Source organism: Excalfactoria chinensis, chromosome 4 (assembly GCF_039878825.1).
Source record: "Excalfactoria chinensis isolate bCotChi1 chromosome 4, bCotChi1.hap2, whole genome shotgun sequence".
NCBI lineage: Eukaryota > Metazoa > Chordata > Aves > Galliformes > Phasianidae > Excalfactoria > Excalfactoria chinensis.
In genome coordinates this window covers 3550933-3570193 of record NC_092828.1, presented here as the reverse complement: position 1 = coordinate 3570193, position 19261 = coordinate 3550933, and the positions used below count along the sequence as shown (strand labels likewise).

The following is a 19261-nucleotide window of genomic DNA, read 5'->3' as shown; positions in this document are numbered from 1 at the left end:
GAAAGTGATGAAGTTTCTCAACAGAAATTGATGGGTTTTATTAAAAATAAGAATGAAGAATAAGAACACAGGAAAAGATGATTGTTGGCCATGACATGGATGAAAAAGAACAGAGGTTCTGCAGAAAAAACTAAGTTAAAATTGTACTTGCACATTGCACTCCAGAGCTCCTACTGTTTTCTGGCTTTTTGCCATCTCATTCTCTGCACATCTTTTCAGATGGAAAAGCTGGTAGCAGGGACTTTCACAAAAGAAAATATATGGTGTGACTCTGAACTTGCTCTCTAATCAAAAAGGGATGGGGTAGAGAAAAAAAGTAAGAGATTTTTACTTGGGGTGAAAATAATGAGTTCTAGAATATTAGAGTACATTTGAAAGACTGGATGAACAGACAGTAAATAAAAAGCCTGACTCAAGAAAAATCAAATGAAATGAATGATTTATATCTGTAGTTTTAAAAATGACTTGTGACAAATTAGTATGATTAATATTTCATGTTTATGTAGAACCTTTTGTATAAGGTTGCCAGTGATCTATATTCATGCTATTTAGACTCATTGTTATCCAATGAAATGAACAAGGATTACAATAATACTGAGATATTCTAAGATTTTATGATATAGGTGTGAATCCAAACATATGGAATTTGTTCACCCTCTGATTTTCCTTACTTAGACTGATTAAGTGAAATATTAAAGCTTCCTGCTTCTCCTACAGTGTTTCACATACAGTATATATAAAGGTGACACAGTGATTAGTTCCTATACCAAGACGATGCCTACGAGAAGCATGAGTAGTTAAAATCATAGAATGGGTTGGGTTGGAAGGGACCTCAAAGATCATATTGTTCCAACCACTGCCATGGGAGGGGTTGCCACCCATTGCTTACATTCCCAGAGGCCCATCCAAACTGAATGTCTCTAGGGATGGGGTATCCACAAGTTCTCTGGGCAACCTGTTCCCCTTTGTCCTATCTATAGGAGACTGTGTAAAACGTCTGCTGATCACAGTCCCCTGGCTATGACCATTTAGTTGATTCTTTAGCCATCAAATAGTCCATCCTTCAAATCCATAACTCCCTAATTTAAAGATAAGGCTGTGGTGTGGGACCATTTCAAAGGCCTTGCACAAGTGATATTACAGGGAGGGATATTTCCCTTTTTCCAACTTACCACGGATGTCACTTGACAGCCATGACTTTTCAGATATGATGGAGAATGTCTTGGCAACCACATCAGCCAGTTCCTTCGAGACTCGGGGACGCATGTCTTTTGGCCCCATAGATTTGTACACATTCAGTCTCATGAGGCAGTCACAAACTTACTCCTTTCTTAAAGTGGGAGGGGTTTTGCTCCCCCAACTCCACAGTCTCTGTATGACAAGATGTTGACTGTTGTAGGTATGGCAGGCAGTAGCAGCTACTGCCAACATTTCTGGTATGCACCTCAGTTTTTTATAACACAAGCTAACAAAATTACCAAACATTCCTTTGTAAAAGGGATGTCCTTTGATACTGTCTGACAGGGATAACACAAAGCCTCAGCTCTTTTCCTTTTTTCATTAACGCTAGTCAGTTCTGCTGGCATTCCCATAGGAGTAATTATCATACTGAGGAAGTTATACTCCACATCAAATGAGGTATAGTCACTGCTTCTTCTGCATTTTCCCCACATCTATAAAATAAACTTCCATATGTTCATTTACTTACTCTCTTCTTAATATATGGTGCTGAGTACCTTCACCTTTCTTCTGACACTGTCAATAGTTTTTTGTTTCTTTTTTCCAACAAAAACATATTCACAGGATTTTTTCAATAACATAACAAATGCTTGTTTATGATCTTACATTGGCTCTTAACTGCTTCCTTCAGCACGGTAAAATTTACAAATCCCTTTAAACGGTACATGTTATGTCTCAGAATGGCAACAGCTGATCTGCTATACATTCTGCATATCAATGGGTAAGAATTGTATTTGTCTTATTTTGATTACAAGAGGAAAAGAAAAAACTAAGGCATTTAATTGATACTTCAAAGGGTATGACTGCAGAATTACAGGCTTTGAAGAGACACGTAACACTTTCAGCGTTATGCAAAAAATACCAAGTCAACTATCTGCCTGTGATAAAAGCTTCTGTTATAAAGCAGTGACTTAACTTTCTCACCTAGCTATAATGGCAAAGATATTCAGGTGATATCACTACCCTGTAAATCACTTACCTTTTAGAAGAAGGGCCTTTGTCCTACAAATCTTTTGACTACAAGAAGTATAAGCATAAATCTTGACTTTAGCTCCCTTCTCTATCATGTGCCTTCAAACATAAGGCATTGTAAGAAGATTAAGACTTGCAGAAACCCTTCTCTTGAACTTCTGAAGTCTTGAAACCACTTCAGTATCACCCAAATACATTTTTACCTGGAGTTTTATAGCTTGCCTACTGTGACAATAAACTTACTGTGGAGATGACACTTCCACTCTAAACTCCTCAGGTACTGACAAGTTTCTCAAGATATTGTCTTCAAGCTGACATTCCTTATGCTTTCTCTAGGGCCACAGGAAAAACCTCTGGAGCTTTGAAGAAAATCCACATAACAATTTTATTTGATTCTCTGAACTTCAAAATAAAGCAACAAGTCCAAACACTTTTCATGCTACGCCATGAAGTCACTCCTCTTTACAATCTTAGAATCATAGAATGGTTTGGGTTTGAAGGGAACAATTTTCTACTGAAGCGTGATCCACACTTTTGTTATTCTAACAGTAAAGGAAGGTCTGTGGTTTATTTTGTTCAGAAATCTATCTTCAAATTAACTTGTAAAAAACATTTCAAACCCTGAGGAACCTTGTTATTCAGATTACAGCAGAATACTCAGCAACATCTAGATACTTTCTGAGTAAGTGCAGTATTTACCTAATGAAGTACATCGGATATGTTCTCACTAAGCTCAAGTTTTAATCTGGGAAGATAATTAACAGTAGTTTACTAGAGTCATATCTATCTGCAGTGTTGGATTGTCCTATTTATAATGCATGGATTGTTAATAAGTAGTAGTAATAAATAATAACTGAAAATACCTAGTCCAATATATACTTGAATTTCAGCAACAGCATTGCAAGCAACACCAATTTCTGTTAACATTTTCCTCATATGCTTCTATAGAAAAGAACTCTCAGTAAAAGACGTGCAGTTGTCCAAACAACAACTATCCTCAGGGAAACAAAAGCATGGTTCATCTGTCTCTGCTGGTTACCTGAAAATCTGTTTTCATAGAAACATTTTAAAGTACCACAGGCCATTGAAGACTTGGATTATATGTGGGGAAACGCAGTAACAACAGTTAGCCAAAATGGCAAAAGCTGCATTTAACTTACTCGAAACAACAGAAAATCCCAGAAAAGGACACAAAAGCATTGATGTGACATGACCTTTTCATTCCACTAAAGACAAAAAACACAGGTTTACAGGTATTACTTCCATCTACTAAATGGTTAGAAAAGTCAGAAAGTTTGGGAAGTTGTTGGATGAACTTATATGTAAGTATCTATGTGAAGAACAGAATTACAACAACAGGCATCTTCAGTTGCACAGACAAAATGTGGAAAAAAAATTTAAGTGCTAAAATTTATGAAATATCAATATTTAAATTACATGTGGAGTAATAAACTTTCCTGCTAAGGGAAATTCACTGCAATGTTACTGTACATTTAATCAGTTATTCCAAGTATCAGTGACAGGTTTCCAATAGAAACTTGGCATGAAGGAGATTTAATTCATAGTTTTAGTCTTCCTAAATACTGAATACAACAAGGTATTAATGAATTCAAGGTAAATTGATCTGGGTGCTACTGTGAGCACTCAAACATAGCTTATTGCAAGTTTCCCTGTGTATCTTCCTTGTCATGGTAAATTAAAAAGCCAACAAATCACTCACGTTTTGGAAATGTGAATTATTTTGACACTTGTGCAGTACCAACTAAATAGATACAGTACTGGCATGGATGCATAGAGCACCATAATCCCTACGCTAGTTAGAACCTAGGTAATGGAATACAGGGAAATAACAGGATAGGGTACACTGTCACCCACACATTGCATAAGCTCAAGCAACACAGACAGCCCTGTACAACGTCCAGTGAACACATGACATTGAGGTTTGGAGATAATGTTTTCACATTTACATATTTTGATCTAGATTAATAAGCGTATTACTAAAAGGTCCACATTTGAAATTTTGACTCATGTAGAGAGATTGCATTTTGACTTATTTATAAATCAAAGCTGCTGTGGCTTTTGTTAAAAGTCATGAGATTTTCTTTTTTTTTTTTTTTTAAATTACAATTTCTTCTTCTATTTCAGCTAGATGCCCCATCATTAATCAGGTCATCTTGTCTTCAGGCCTTTGACACGGCTTTTCCTTGTGAATCTCCTATGATTTTTGAGCATCACAAAATGCCCTTTATTTATGACTCATTTCCTTGCAAATGCTCTTTTCAGTCGCCTCAGAAGCACTTACTGCTTGCACTGAACTTTCTCACTTCCTAAAAAAGGCTAGCCCCTCTGTTTCTGTCCAGCAAGCTGAAAAACGCTCAGGTGGGGATGATCTACTCCCTTTTGCAACGATACTGTAAACTGTTGGTGTGCTTTCTATTTTGACATGAGTTTGAAATTTGAACATATTTAAACCTGTATATAAACCTCTTTGTCCCTCACTGATCCCCTTATTTCTGTCCCCTTAATTTCATGGTCTAAGAGAGGAGTTTTTTGTTTTGTTTTTTTTTTTGCCCAGCAATATGCTGGATTCCCTATCTCTGAAGGCATTCAAAGTCAGGCTGGATTGGGCTTTGAGCATGTGATGGAGCTGTAGGTGTCTTTGTTCACTGCAGGGGAATTGGGCCAGATGGCCTTTAAAGGTCCCTTCAAACTCAAATGACTCTATGATGCTATGGTTAAACTCTTCTCTTTTACAGTGAAACCTGAGAGCATAGTTCATATCGTCCACTGGTTAAAATACAGCCATGTTAATACTTCATAACAAAAAGAGAAAGATGGTAAATAATTTGCTGACATAATTATAAAATATCCAGAGCAGCAAAAATTAATCCAAACACAGAACTAAGAAAATATAGGAATAAAAATACTATTTAAAAAACAAACAAACAAACAAAAACACTAAGAAAAGCAGCAGTTATGGTTAGGGCTTGTCAGTACAGACATAATACACTTTTCAAAAATCAAATGTGAGTGTAATAATTTAGAGTGAGCATGGCTGGGTGGAGCTTCTAGAAAATATCACCTCTGAGTAAATAATATCATGTATCTCATTTGCCCTGCCTTAAAATATTAACCTTTGAATCTCCACAATCAGAGCCTGGAAATGGGGAAGGTGTATGAAATACGCAACAGTACATTGGGAGCAATTGAATAAAATAAATGGAAGTAATTCTGGATAGTAAATAACACAAACAGTATCATATCTTGAAACAATCAATGAAAAGACGTTTCATGCTGAATAGAATAATTATAAGAAAAAACACAAACAAACGAAAAACAACTTGCTGTAAGCAGTGCTGATTTTAGTTATCCATCCTAGCTAGCAGAAGAATAACAGATGTGACAGCAGAGTCGCAGGTGACCTACAGTAGGGGGAGAGGTCTGACTATTAATCATCTTCCAGATTTTTCTTCAGAAACTATTGAGTGCCCTTAGTATGTTGGAGGTGGGTAAAAGATGAGAAAGTCAACAGAAGTCGGATATGGAATTAGCTGCCCTTCTTCTAGATACATCTTAATGTTTGTCGAAAGATATATACTTCTTAGAAACAGCTCTACTTGCTCTAATGCATCCTTCTTCACACTGGAAACAACAGTCAATGACAGAGAAAATCTAGAGTCACAAGCAATACCATGCTGTGACACGAATAAATAGAAGGCAAGTGATGTTGCTAACCATCAGAAGGACAGGCAGATAGCACCTTCTGTTATCAACCTCTCTCAAAGAGTATTGTCACTTGCTGAACTTCCCACTTCCAATCACAGCCCATTTTCTGTGTTAAGAGAACTTTTTCTATGCTGTCAGAAAACTAATGGGTTGTTCAGTCACGAATGCTAGTAATAAATCTCAGCTGCTAAGTGAGGAGGCTTTCATATTTCCTGCCCTGTGAAAAGATATATCAAAAAATAAAACCCAAAACAAAACATAAAACAAATTGAAGGTAGGTACACCACATACCTGCCCAGTGTTGATTTCTTGTTGGTAAACAGAGCAGGCTGAGTAGCCACACAGTTAAGAGTTTAACACTATATCATCACAAAGACACTGTGGATTCACACTAACAATCTGACAGCAGTGACTCTGATAACTAGTTTTATTTCCCTCAATGATGAGAGAGTAATTAAGGAGCTTCTCCTTAATTCCTTCTCTACCCCAATGGGAAATAAAAAAGCACTTCTACTGCAATTGTTTTAAGTCCAAAGTTTAGGCTCCAAAGTACCCCTTCCCCTAATAGGATTATATACCATATCACTTCAAAGCAGTTCCTTCTGTGGAAGATTTGCAGGATGACACCCACTCTAGACATTTGGAGTGTACTAAGGTCATACATTCAAACAACTGATTAGGAGCTGTCATTAATCTCATAATAAATCAGCCAATTAAAAAGATACCAAGAGGTCTTATTTGTGTTACTATCTACTTTTAAATCACATAGTCTGCTATTTGGTTGGAGTGTGCAAGATAGATATAAACAGGTATTAGAACTTGAAAGAACTTTATTTTGGGATGATATTGTGCCACAGCAATCACACAGCAAAATAGCAAGATCAGACTTGAGTAGTAAACCTCTACGTGAGCAGGTGTTATTCCCTGGAAAATATTTTTAAAATATTTTTTTCCTATATAATAGGACTTCATCTCTTTTACAGACACGTTAAGTAAATGTGGTTGAAAGTTAAATAGACAGTTTTGGCTGGTAACTGGAAAATGCTGGGAAAATATTGGGAATAAAATTTTCTGCAAGGAGAAAAGATTTCTTGTGGAACTAAGAGTATGCAAACAAAAGCAATAATAAAGAAATGCAAAGAAAAGCAAAATAGCCAAAGTACGTTTTAATTTATAGAAAGTTCTCCATAAAAGTGCATATGTTCAATAAGTAAAAACATAATGAAATTGTTCAGCCATTTGGTAATTAATAGTGACCTATTGGAAATCAGATAACAGAACTAACAGTGGCTTTATATCGACAGTCCCAAAGCCAGAGATATATTCTATTTGACATGGAGATTCCTCACAAATCTACTATTCCCTTTCTGTCTTTTAATATTCTACTCTTTCTGGAGTGAGAAGAGGAAAAAACAACAACAACCATTGATCACAGGTTGCTTACTTTACGTAGCATATGCTTATTTTTTATATCACAGAAAGAACCATGAACAAAAATTACCCTTGGATCCCTTTGCTATGAATACATGAAAATGCTATGCAATGAAATAAGTTCAGCAATTTAAGAATAAAGGAAATGGAAAAAATAATAGAAAATGATTAAGATAACACAACCAGTATCACAGCTTGAAGCCTGCTTGTTTGTTTATTAGAAAATTTTACAAACTGAACCATATTGACAAAGTAACTCTCCAGCAAAGTTATTCCTTTTTTAGCCAGCCTGAATTTTATCAGGAAGTTTATGAGGGCAGGTGCTGAGGGATTGTCTTCATCATTTGCTGTAGACAATTGCTCCAATCCCAAATTGTTGACTTGTACCCATGTTTGTTAACAGAGCAGCCTGCAGATCACAGCAAGATTCTGTAAATACTTCCTCCTACAGAAGACTTTGTAAGCTCCATAGCAAAATTCATACTGCCTGAAGGTAGAAATGACTTCTGCATGAAAGCAACCTTGAAAGTTTAGACACAGATTGTTTAATTCCTTTAATACCCTGTCTTCTTCAGGGACAGGTACACAAGAGCCTTGGAACAGCAATTATTTCTATGAATCACTTTTTCTGTAAGATGACTTCTGCTGTGCTGATCTAGAAACTGGAAGAGGAAATTGGTACAACTCCCAGTGGACTACAATTATAGTTTATATAGTGGCTAACAAGTTAAAAATAGAGACATTGGCTTTTTAACTCTTTTTTTGTTTGTTTGTTTTTATTTAAGAGTTTAGTAGCAGCATAGTAGAAAGTTTTGTCTTGAAATGCTTCTAGTTCATTTTGCCTTCAATACCTATACACATCCAAGGTGAAGTAATGAACTACTTAGATCTGGCTGGAGCAGGCATCCAGAATAAATAACTGCAATCAATTTCAAGCCTTTCAGACACTCAGTTGAGATAATTGGACTTGTGGTTTTAATAATCTTCAATACACTCATGATGTTTACCAGGAATTAAGAACATCTGTTGCCTACGGGGGGAAGAAAGGCCTGAGATGGAAATTCAAACTAAAATGAGCATACAAAACGCTAGGTTACAGAAGCAGCCCACAGCTTCAACTTCAAAGCAAATCTCTCAACTTGAAGGGCTTGGATTAAAACTTATCTATGACCTTCTTTATATTCCTTGATTAGAACCATGGTTTGTCATCTTCTAAATGTTATTTATCTAACTAAATTAATGTCAAGTACAATAACAGGATAAAACCTCATCAGTTTCTAAGAGCAAATCCAGAGAGGTATACATTTTTCATGATGGAAGTTGGATACAGAAGCTAAAAAAGGATATTGACACTTTTTTTATTCATTACCAGAAGCAAACAGCTAGCTGTATACTCAGATAATGCAGTGACATGCACTTAAATAAAAAGAATAGAAAACTTCAAGTAGGGATTATATTTGTGAAATACCTCATGTAGGAGCACTCTTTGTTCCTTGAACTAAAGTTTCAGAAATAATGAGCCAATTTTTTTTCTTCTTAGGCTTGTTACTCTAGGTTGTGTCTGCCCTAAATTCCAATTCTGTTCATGAACTTAAAACAATGTGCTGTAGATGTTGTGTGCTCCTTAAGAAGATCACTCGTAGCTTCTGAAAGAGAGATACTGCACTGCACCACAAACTCACAGTACTTCACTGATATCACACCAAATAATAACTGCACCTGCAAGACCAGAATCTGAACACTGCCCAAAAGAAACCCTGGCTTTGCATTCCTTATGGATTAAGTGCCCTGAGTGCCCTTCTGAAAGGTGTTTCCAGAGCAAAAAAAAAAAAAACAAACAGACCTTGGGTTAGATATTAGTTGTTATTGCTGGTGTAAATCAAGACTAAATACGCTGTTGAACACCATAGTAAAATTTAATTTTACACTTTCCACTCCGTGCCTCCACTCCTTCCTAAATCAAATAAGCAGAGGTCTATGAGCAGGTCCAAATGCTCATTTTCTATGCTGTCCATGCTAGCAGTTATTTTTCCCTCCTGTCTTGAGTGTGCAAGCCTGTTACCATATTTATGATGAGAAAACATATGATCAGCCTGAACTAGGGAGCTACAAATACACTTACTGGAAAATGAAGGGCAGCTTGCATTGTACCTTACAAAAGAGTTCAAACACTACCTTTTGTTCTTGATATTTTAAAAGAAAAACAAAACAAACAGAAACAGTGACAAAAAACAACACCATTCAAAAAAACAAAACAAAACAAAAACCCTCAACTCCCTGAAGTCATTCCAGTATCCTTTTCAAAATGACAGCTGCATGAGCAAGAGGAAGTTGATAAAGATTCCTGTGAGCCAAACAGGCAAAGGCACTATAAACCAAACAGGAACAGAAATGCTGTCGTTAGGTTTCACCAGCTACAAGCTATTATCCGACCTTGTGATGCTATTGATTTGCTTGCACTATATCAAACTTTAATCACCATAAACCACTGCCTAACACAGATCTTCCACTAGCAAGTGTTCTTAGCACATAACTTGTATTGTTTTGGACAGCCCTGGAAATCTTTAAGCTTATATGAGATGAAACTGATAGATATACATGCAGGCTCCATAAAACCCTTCATAAAGAACAATTTGTGTAAAATTGGTAGGACAACCTACTTTCAAAATATTGTTTTTAGCAGTTTCAAACTTGGCACTGAAACATCTCAAGAATAAGAATTCCTTTTTATGGTATCATTAGAATTGTTGGAAGTAAGCTTCAAGGAAGAATAATGCAATTCACTTTAACTCCTCACTAACTGGTGAAGTCCTGGCTGACCTTGTATAAAAATATCTAAGTAATAAAAAACACCGAAATAATTAGTAGAGATGGAAAGCCTGATTTGACTCACTGCTTCAGCTGTAAGGTCCTATAATATGAATTCACACAGTTATTAGTTAGAAGTCAAACAGCTCCCTGCCTGGCAGGGAGGTTGGAGCTTCATGATCCTTGAGGTCCCTTCCAACCTGGGTCATTCTGTGATTTTGTGATCTCCTCTTGAAAGCAAGCAAACAGCTTTCTTTCTTGGCTCTCAGTCTACTACTGTTGAATTCAATAATTTAATTGGTAATGCTGTAACAAAAAACAGTCCAGCAAACTAACACTTAAACCTAGAAAGTTCAACCAAACAGAGTAACAAAAGTTTATTAGTAACACTATTCTCAGCTACAGAACACTCTTTTTCAAAATGGTCGTCACCATTAGCTGTGCATTTTCACCAGTGGTGAACAAGAGCGTGAATGCTGCAGTCAAAAATCTGCAACAGTGGAGGTGACTCACTGTTTCATAGCTGCTACAACAGCAATACTGCTAGGAAAATAGAATAATAGATTTACAATTTGTAGATTTTATAGAATTATATAAATCGTAATTCTATGATTCTATTTTCCTAGCAATATTGCCCACACAATCCATCTTTCATCAGCCTGAACAAACAGAAGTCAGAAGGTATCAAATACAGACAATGTGGTAGAGCGGTATTTTAGGACAGCCCAGTCAAGGCCGGCAGCATGCTCCATGGTCTTCAAACTGGTAAGGGGCTTACTCCAGACTAGCATCTTATTGCCACCAAAAACATCCCACCCATTTGTCAAAGAACTGCCTTATTCAGTCAAGAGCAACAAATGAACACTTACTCCTCTCAAGAGCTTGGCTACTAGTGATTTAGGACAGAGTTCATTGTAAGAATCAAAGTCTTTCAAAAGTAGAGCTTAATACTCGTCAAGTTAGTAGCTCCCTAATAACAATTTTTCATTCCTGTTTAAGAACACGTAGTAAAGCTCGAGAGAGGATGTTACTAAGCTGCTACATATTCTTCAAAATTATGCTAGTACAGAGAAGTTCATAATGCCACATAATACCAAACAAATTACTGAACTGCTTTTGTCTTCACAAAACACAAACATTTTTCACAGTTCTTACACTCTCAAAGGGCACACAGCAACAAACATTATCATTTTCTTAGAAGTCTATATAGCGAGCATCCAGCTTTCAATCATGATGTTTTATACTCCCTGTGGTAGAACTGAGCTATTTCAGTATCACCCACAAAGCCTTGGAATTATTGCTTGTGACTTAGCAGGTCTCCTCAAAAAACACGTAATACTAAATACATACATTTCAAGAATAATTATGGCATTAGATTATACTTTCTCTATATGTCTTTCTCCTGTTTTTCTTTGGCACAACTATCTCTTGCTAGCCAAAAGCAGTATTGGTCGGTAGCAGATACTCTGCAGCACTTGTTTGGCTTTGTACTTTGAAATGAAACCTTCTATACTACCAATAAAACTGAACTAAAACTTACTTCTCGTCATTCTCAACAAAAATACCAGTGTCTCTTGACAAAATACCAGAAACACATTTTGAATGAGCTGAATTACTCTAATGAGCTACTAAATTATAGCACGTGCTCTTCTCTGCCATCTACCCAGATATTTGCTATGCCATCACAAAGTTGACCCAAAATCATGAAGCCTGTACGACATAACTGCTTCCTCTGAGACTTCAGCTGATGGATTGTTACCCTTGACTCTATTAGAGAGACAACGTGGAAGTCTACCAGCGTTGTCAATGAGATTGCTTACCTCAACGAGCTTGTTGGCATGCTCACGGAAGACCTGTGCGTACTCCTTCACTTCTTTCTCATTACCACTTTTGGCAGCCTCGATGAGAACCAGCAGTGGCACATTGGTCTCCAGAAACGAATCTGATATGTGATCCATTACTGCTTTCCGAAGCTGTGACGAAAAAACAAACAAACAAAAAAACAACAGAGCAGTCAATAAACGGAGAATTATCAATATACATTCCCACTGCATTCATTGGCTATTATATTCAAGCAATGATTTGTAACATTTCACAGCAAAAAAACTCCTGTACAGGAGTTTAGCCTTTTTTCCTTCCTTCCTCCAAGCTACACGTTATCCAACTTCTAAGGGCCTGAGATTCATGCTGACTTATGCCTCTAACCCCAGTGGGCTGAGTGGCTCTGTCTGAGACGATCGTGCTTTGTCACATAATACACTGTAAATTGATGAGAATTGAAAGCTGAATGTTATTTAAAAAAGAAAAAAAAAAAAGTTCAGCTCACTTAAAAGTCAAATATGGTTTAAGGAGCTTAACTTCAAGTAACCATTAAAAATATTAGTCTGAACGTATCTAGGCCTCCTCTAATTCCTGCACTGAATATCATTCTTAGTATTTCTTTTAACATGCACCTTCTGCTTTGTATTCTTTCAAATACCTCTAGTAGGTATAAAGAAAACCTTTCTAAGGACTTTCCAGGCAGGATTAGCAAGCATGCTATGATTTACTCTAAAGGAAAAAAACTCCATGCAAGTTTTTATTGATTAAACACCTGTTATCTCATAAACATCTGTGAGACAATATTATTCTAAGAATGATATCACTGATGACTTCTCTACCTTGCTAATAACTACTAATTAATGCCAAACTTCACTAAAATTTGAAAGACAGATAGAAAGGTGAAATCTTAAATAATTCTTCCTGAAAATTTAATTGCTCTAGAGGGGTATGGATCAGAAGCATTTTTAACATATTTTATTCTGCCATTGGGTTGTTAAAAGTGAAAAAGAAAACCAACAGTATGAATTCAGAGACAACAAGCCAGGAGTCATTTTGCCCTGAAGCTGTGGTTAGCCACAAGTCTCCTTCAATCATTCATTTTTAGTTAGATGAATGTTCAGGTAAGGTAAATTTTTCTATTTTACAGTCCAGACTAGAAAGCTCTCACTAGACAAGGTATCACCTAAACACCACACTGTATTGGAAACTGCAACATTATTAGGCATAATAAATACATGATTTGAGATATATTTAGTGTGTGACAGCAGCACTTGACAGCTCTATTTCAATAAAGAAAAATCTAAGCTGGAATGTATCTATTCAGTCCCATAATGGTACACTAAAAACAAGCAGCAAAGCAAGTTCTTTGCATAAATGTGCTTGCATGTGTTTTTTCTTCTACTTAAATTACAGTAAAAGCAATCAGTGCATTAAGAATAGCAGTCCTTAATTCATCTCAGATTTCACCTGAAAAGTATTTTTCCACCTACAAAATGTCTAAGAGTAATATACATAAAGAAGAAGGAGGGGGAAAAAGAATGAAAAGGATGAGAAGCTTGTCATCAGCTAGGAAGCCAGACTGCGGTGGCCACTACCTGTGACATTGTCATCATCTACTCTCTTTTCCTCCCCTCCATGTGTTAAATAAAAGAAGAGGTAGCAAGTGAATATTATTATATTAACACCTACTTTAGGCATATTGGTCTATTTGCTTAGCATCTAATACAACAAGGTCCTGATTGATGAATAGTTTTCATACCAATCATATACATATACCAATATCATACCAATACAAATACACGTTATATTAATATTACTCAAAACATACTAAAGCATTGAAAAATAAATATTATATACATACACAAGCTGTTATATTTCAGAAAATAAAAAGCATAGCAGTATTAAACTTAAGCTGCATATGTTCACCATCAGAAAAATAACTTTAAATCTTAAATAATACTTGTTTTCTGCTTATTTTTTATAGGACGATATTTCAAAGGCTTAAGAACAATGAACGAACTGCATCAGCAGTGGGATCTTGTGCACCCTCAGCAAGTTTGCAGATGACTCCAATGGTGTGTGGTGTGGTTGACATGTCTTAGGTATAAGATGTTGTCTAGGTAGACATAGACAGGCTCCAGCAGTAGGCCCAGGAGAACCTCATGACGTCCAACAAAGTCAAGTGCCAGGTGTCACACCTGGATCATGACAACCCTACTACCAGTGTAAGCTGAGGGACATAAGGGACGAGCACAGCCCTGCCAAAAAAGAACTGGGGGTACTGGTGGATGGAAAGCAGTACTTGAGTCAGAAGTATGCACTTGCAGATCAGAAAGCCAGCCGTATCCGGGGCTGCATTAAAAGATGCATGACCAGCAGGGCAAGGGAGGTGATCCTGTCCTCTGTTCCATGCTGGTGAGACCTCACTTGGAGTACTGCACCCACACATGGAGTCATCAGTAAAGGAGAGATACGGATCTTTTAGAGTGCATCCAAAGGAGGGCCACAAAAATGCTCGAAGGGATGGAACAACTCCGCTACAAGGACACACTGAGAGAACAGCCTGAAGAAGAGAAGGCACTGAGAAGACCTGATGGGGATAGGGGGAGGTGGCTGTAATAGATTTAGATTGCATATAAGGAAGAACTGTAAATATGGAGCAGCATTGCATTTTGATTCAAAATGCATGAATAAATGGATATCCTATGGTAACTGTATGTGGCTTTCCACAAATATTTTGAGTAGTTAAAAAAAAATAATCCTGAATTCTGTCCGTCACAGGTTTGATAAATAAATGAATGCTATTTTCATATTCTCTGTTATTCATAGAAGTCAGTAACACATTCCTAACCTCTTGTAAACAGGCACAACTGTCTTCTAAAGAAATTATACTCTGAGTTTCACAACACCCTCACATCAAAGTCGGAAGGTATACTTAATGATTTTTATATACACCGGAGAACACAAATTTTGCTATCCATCACTACAGGCTATAAAGAATGACTTGACAAAATCATTTATTAGATGTGACAGGAGTATGAACACAAGACATTCATCCAATTGCTCAAATGGATACATGACAAGGTAATATTAATAGTACAAGACAAGACATTTAAAAGTATTAGCTCAGCATTACCAGTCTATTTGATTCAATTAAGGCTAGTCATCAAGGTAAATAACTACTGGAAAACTAATCTTATATGTTCCTCAGTACACTGCAACCAAGTCCAGCTAAAGTGATGGCTTATGCATAGAGAAATTTTATGGTTTCATACAACTGACATCAGCTCAGAAGGGAATGAGAAAATTCTGTGACCTGAATTTAAATGGTCATAAAACATGCCGTGAAAAAGGTCAAGTTTTACTCTAAAAACAGCATGAGATCTTGTGCACATCAGTAAATTAAACAGTGTCTTTGCTATTCCTTATTTTTCCCCGTATTCTGATGTAAATATTGTGACACACAGTATTACTCAGATGGCAATGATTAACTTTTATTTCCAAGCTGAGTTTTTTAAGTTAGAGGTGGCTTCAAAATGAAGACAGTTTCTACTACATTAAGCTCCAATTGTTGGAGAAAAGACTTGATGGTCCACTTAATTCATTTTGTCTCGGAGAAAACTTAATTAACATACAGGTAAAAGAATAGTAAATTGGCTATATGAGCACAAAAACACAAAAAGGGAAGCATCAAGACCTACAAATACTTTTAAAAGCATGAGTGGTGAAGACAGCTTTTATGTCTTTCCAGTTCAGTCAGTTTAGTCAGTTTATGTTGCACAGTCAGTTGCTGTTTTTGATAGCATCGTGTTCTACTGTTCTAAGCACTATTTAGGGTTGTTTTATCATCATCAATTCACAGCTATAATTGAGCTCAAAGAGGTTAACCTGCCCACTGAAATGATGTTTTCCATGGCTATATAACAATTTTAGAACGAAAATACCTCAGTATTACTTACAGTCTGGTAGAGAATTAAATGTCTAATCCTGACATGAAAAGGGAACATCATAAGCGGAGATTAATGACTCCGTGATTAACATTCAAAGCACATATCTCACAAGAACATCTAAGCTACAGATTTCTGGAATATAATACATAAGACATATTTTAAGATTTGAGTCTATGGGGAAAAAAGAAATCATGAAGTACAAAGACCAATTCTATTACTTTATGTATTTTTCTATTTCCTCTTTCGAAATAAAAGTCTTTCATAGACATGTAAAGACTCAGGATTAATTTACTGATGGAAAGCAACTTCCATTAACAAGCTTTAACCAGAAATATGAAAGGGACCAAGACAAAAAATATTATTCCTAGTCACGAAGGAATTCTCAATATACTACACATATACTACATAACCAGAATCATGGTACTGGATGTAACTTAAACTACTTATACATTTAATCCACATTGATTTTATTTATTTATTTTTTTTTTTTTTCATTTTATATACATATGTTACAGAACGCTTCAAAAGTTTATTAATTTTAGTGGCTTAAAAACTGTAAGATCTATTAACAAATAATGATTTCTGGGCAAGAAAGTACCTTGTACTTGCTAACAGAATTAGAATAGTTATAGAAAAGTTCCAAAGTTCTTCTAAGCACGAGGGACTCTTTTCCCTCCTCACACATTTGATGAGCATTATCAGGGCTATGTCTTGTTTCATGTCTGGATAAAATAATAAAACCTTTATGCTGACTGGAGAGTTCGTGTAGTATCAAATACTTATAATTTATAAAAATAAAAAATGAGACAATGCATTAATATGGTAGGAGGCAGTACAGAGTGTACCATCCAAAACAAAACCAACCAACAAACAAACAAAACCAAGAAGAAATATAGGCAGAAACTAAAGAGACAACAGAAAACACCAGTGAAATCAAAATAGTCCAGGGGGGTTAAACAGATACATGGCCACAAATTATAAGGACCCTGACTGTGAAAATTCTTCATTAAGTTAATCCTTACTACATCAAGCATACATCGTAGCTTCACTCAAAAGCAGTCCCATCTACGAGGTTTAAAAAGGGCTAATGGAGCAAGCATTATATGCATAACACTTGCATTCCCATGTACCCAAGCCGCAGAGACACGCTGCCATATTATCACCAGCCAAAGCAAAAGCTTATGACAGCTGCCCATGGTAGACCTATTCCCTGGTAGAAGAAATTAAAAATTGATTGTGTTCTGAAAAAATGAATGAGAACATCATCCTTCCCAAGGGTCATGAACTCATACTACCCTAAAGACAGTGAAAGAGACATTTGATACCATGAATTACCATCCATATCTTTCCAAAAGAGATCCTACTGCAGTGGGATTACAATCTCTTTTTGTTGGGTTTGGTTGGTTTCTTTTTAGTTTTTTGGTTTATAACGCCCTTGTCGTAATTTCTATAGAGCAGAAACTGAAAACAAAACCTGCTATCTATCAGCAAGCAACACACAAGACTACTTAGGAAATGGTGTTACCAAACAAAATTAATAGCAATTAAGAGACAACTGCAATATTGAAATCCCATTTAGAAATTAGATTCTACATACTCCTTGCCATTGCTCATAAATCCATTAGGAGGAGAGAGTTATAAAAGTCTTTGGAAAGGGACTGTGTTTTCCTTCAATTTATATTGCTCCCTTCCTCCTGCTACTGCATTATTGATAATGAACATCAAAATTTGAAGCCCTTTATGAACTCCAGCTTCTCGAAGTTTTATAAGCTAATGCAACTACAGGTCATTCTCTGGCTGACATTACAGAAGAGTCTAAACTTTATATCAAATTATCATCAGCAGGACAGTTTTGTTTTGTTCTTTATTTTTATGGAAACATTATTGGACACTTCTGTTGAAACTGTCCTCTCTCATTTATGTTGTTTTTAAAATTCATTTTAATGAAATGACATATTTGAAACAAAATCGTGCAGTGATTACAAAGACAGGTATCTTCTAAAATTCCCATAGGAAATACAAAAATTTGTTGAAGTACAGGAAATTTTAGGAAGATTCACTATTAGAGGGATAATTGACAAACTATGCACAGTAATTTACAATGCATTTGTGAGTGAACTATGGCTCATAATTCCTCATCAGCCACTTTGAAAGCCAACATTCTGAACTTACATCATTCAGTCGGAGTAAAAATAAACAAATTAGATCCTATTTCAAAAAGCAAGAACACCAATAGGTACTATATTACTTGGATTCTGCCAGACCAAAATAATCCATCACATGTATTACATTGCAGGTAAGAGTTTTCTTCACTTGATGGAAATACTACACACTGTAGATTCGCACAAAACTACTTGATATAGGTATAGATTCCTGAAATATGGCACCATATGTGCATCAGTAAACATTATGTGTAGAGTAAATTAAACTGAGCCTTACAATTAGGCAGTAAGGAAATTACTACAGACCTGAAAAAGTAAATCAGCAGTATTAAAACACTCTCCATTTCCTCTGAACCACTTCAGAGCACCATAAAAGCCTCAATGTCACTGTGATAAACATTGGGATGTAATACATTTTCAGATAGGCAAAAAGTTATACGTTCAAATAAACTAAAGTAAAAATCATGATTAAGTGATGGTGCAACACCTCTAATTAATTTTTTTACTTTTTTTTTTTTTCTAGAATTTTTTCTAGAACTCCTTTCCTAAAGTAAATAAAGCAGTGAGTTTATCAAATAGGAGCAGAGAAAATTTAGATGCACTGCTGAATCACGTGCCTGGGGGCTTACAGTTTTCTTAGTCCAAACTAGTGAAATTCAGATTATTTGACTACTTCTGTTCCTCTGAAGACTGGATATAAATTCAGCAGAAGCTGAAAGAACAGAGAGCTTCGTCAAATGGAGTGTTACTATCTGTTCCTTATAACAGAGCATTAAACAAGATTCCTGTCTAATACCTTAGCACAAACTGACAGAGAAAACTAGTAAAGAAAGTACTGGCACACATACAATGCAGTGCATCAACATAAATGAATTAAAAAATTTAACATACTTTGGCACATAAATGAATCTGTATTAGGACTTTCAGAAGGCTTTCGGAAAGATGGCTTTCAGAAAGATAGCTTCCAGATCTTCTCCATAATCATGAGCACGTAGTACTTTCATGAGTAAAAACATAACCTCTTTAATCAACAATGAAGAAGAGACACATTTCTAATGAGCAAAGGCTTGATGCTGCAGGTGGCCTTTGGTTCAAAGGCATTCAGACTGACATGTCAGGATCACTTGAAAAAAAACCAAACCAAGAACCAAA

The 19261-nt window shown here is 36.0% G+C and overlaps 1 protein-coding gene across 1 annotated transcript in view; it reads right to left on the bottom strand.

Moving 5' to 3' along the window:
• The window catches only part of CTNNA2 (catenin alpha 2), a 441905-nt gene that overhangs the window by 78891 nt on the left and 343753 nt on the right, over positions 1–19261 (bottom strand). Inside the window, exon 9 of the mRNA XM_072334895.1 lies at positions 11997–12149. Within this exon, the coding sequence (XP_072190996.1) occupies positions 11997–12149 (153 nt within the window). The remainder of the gene's footprint in view (positions 1–11996; positions 12150–19261) is intronic.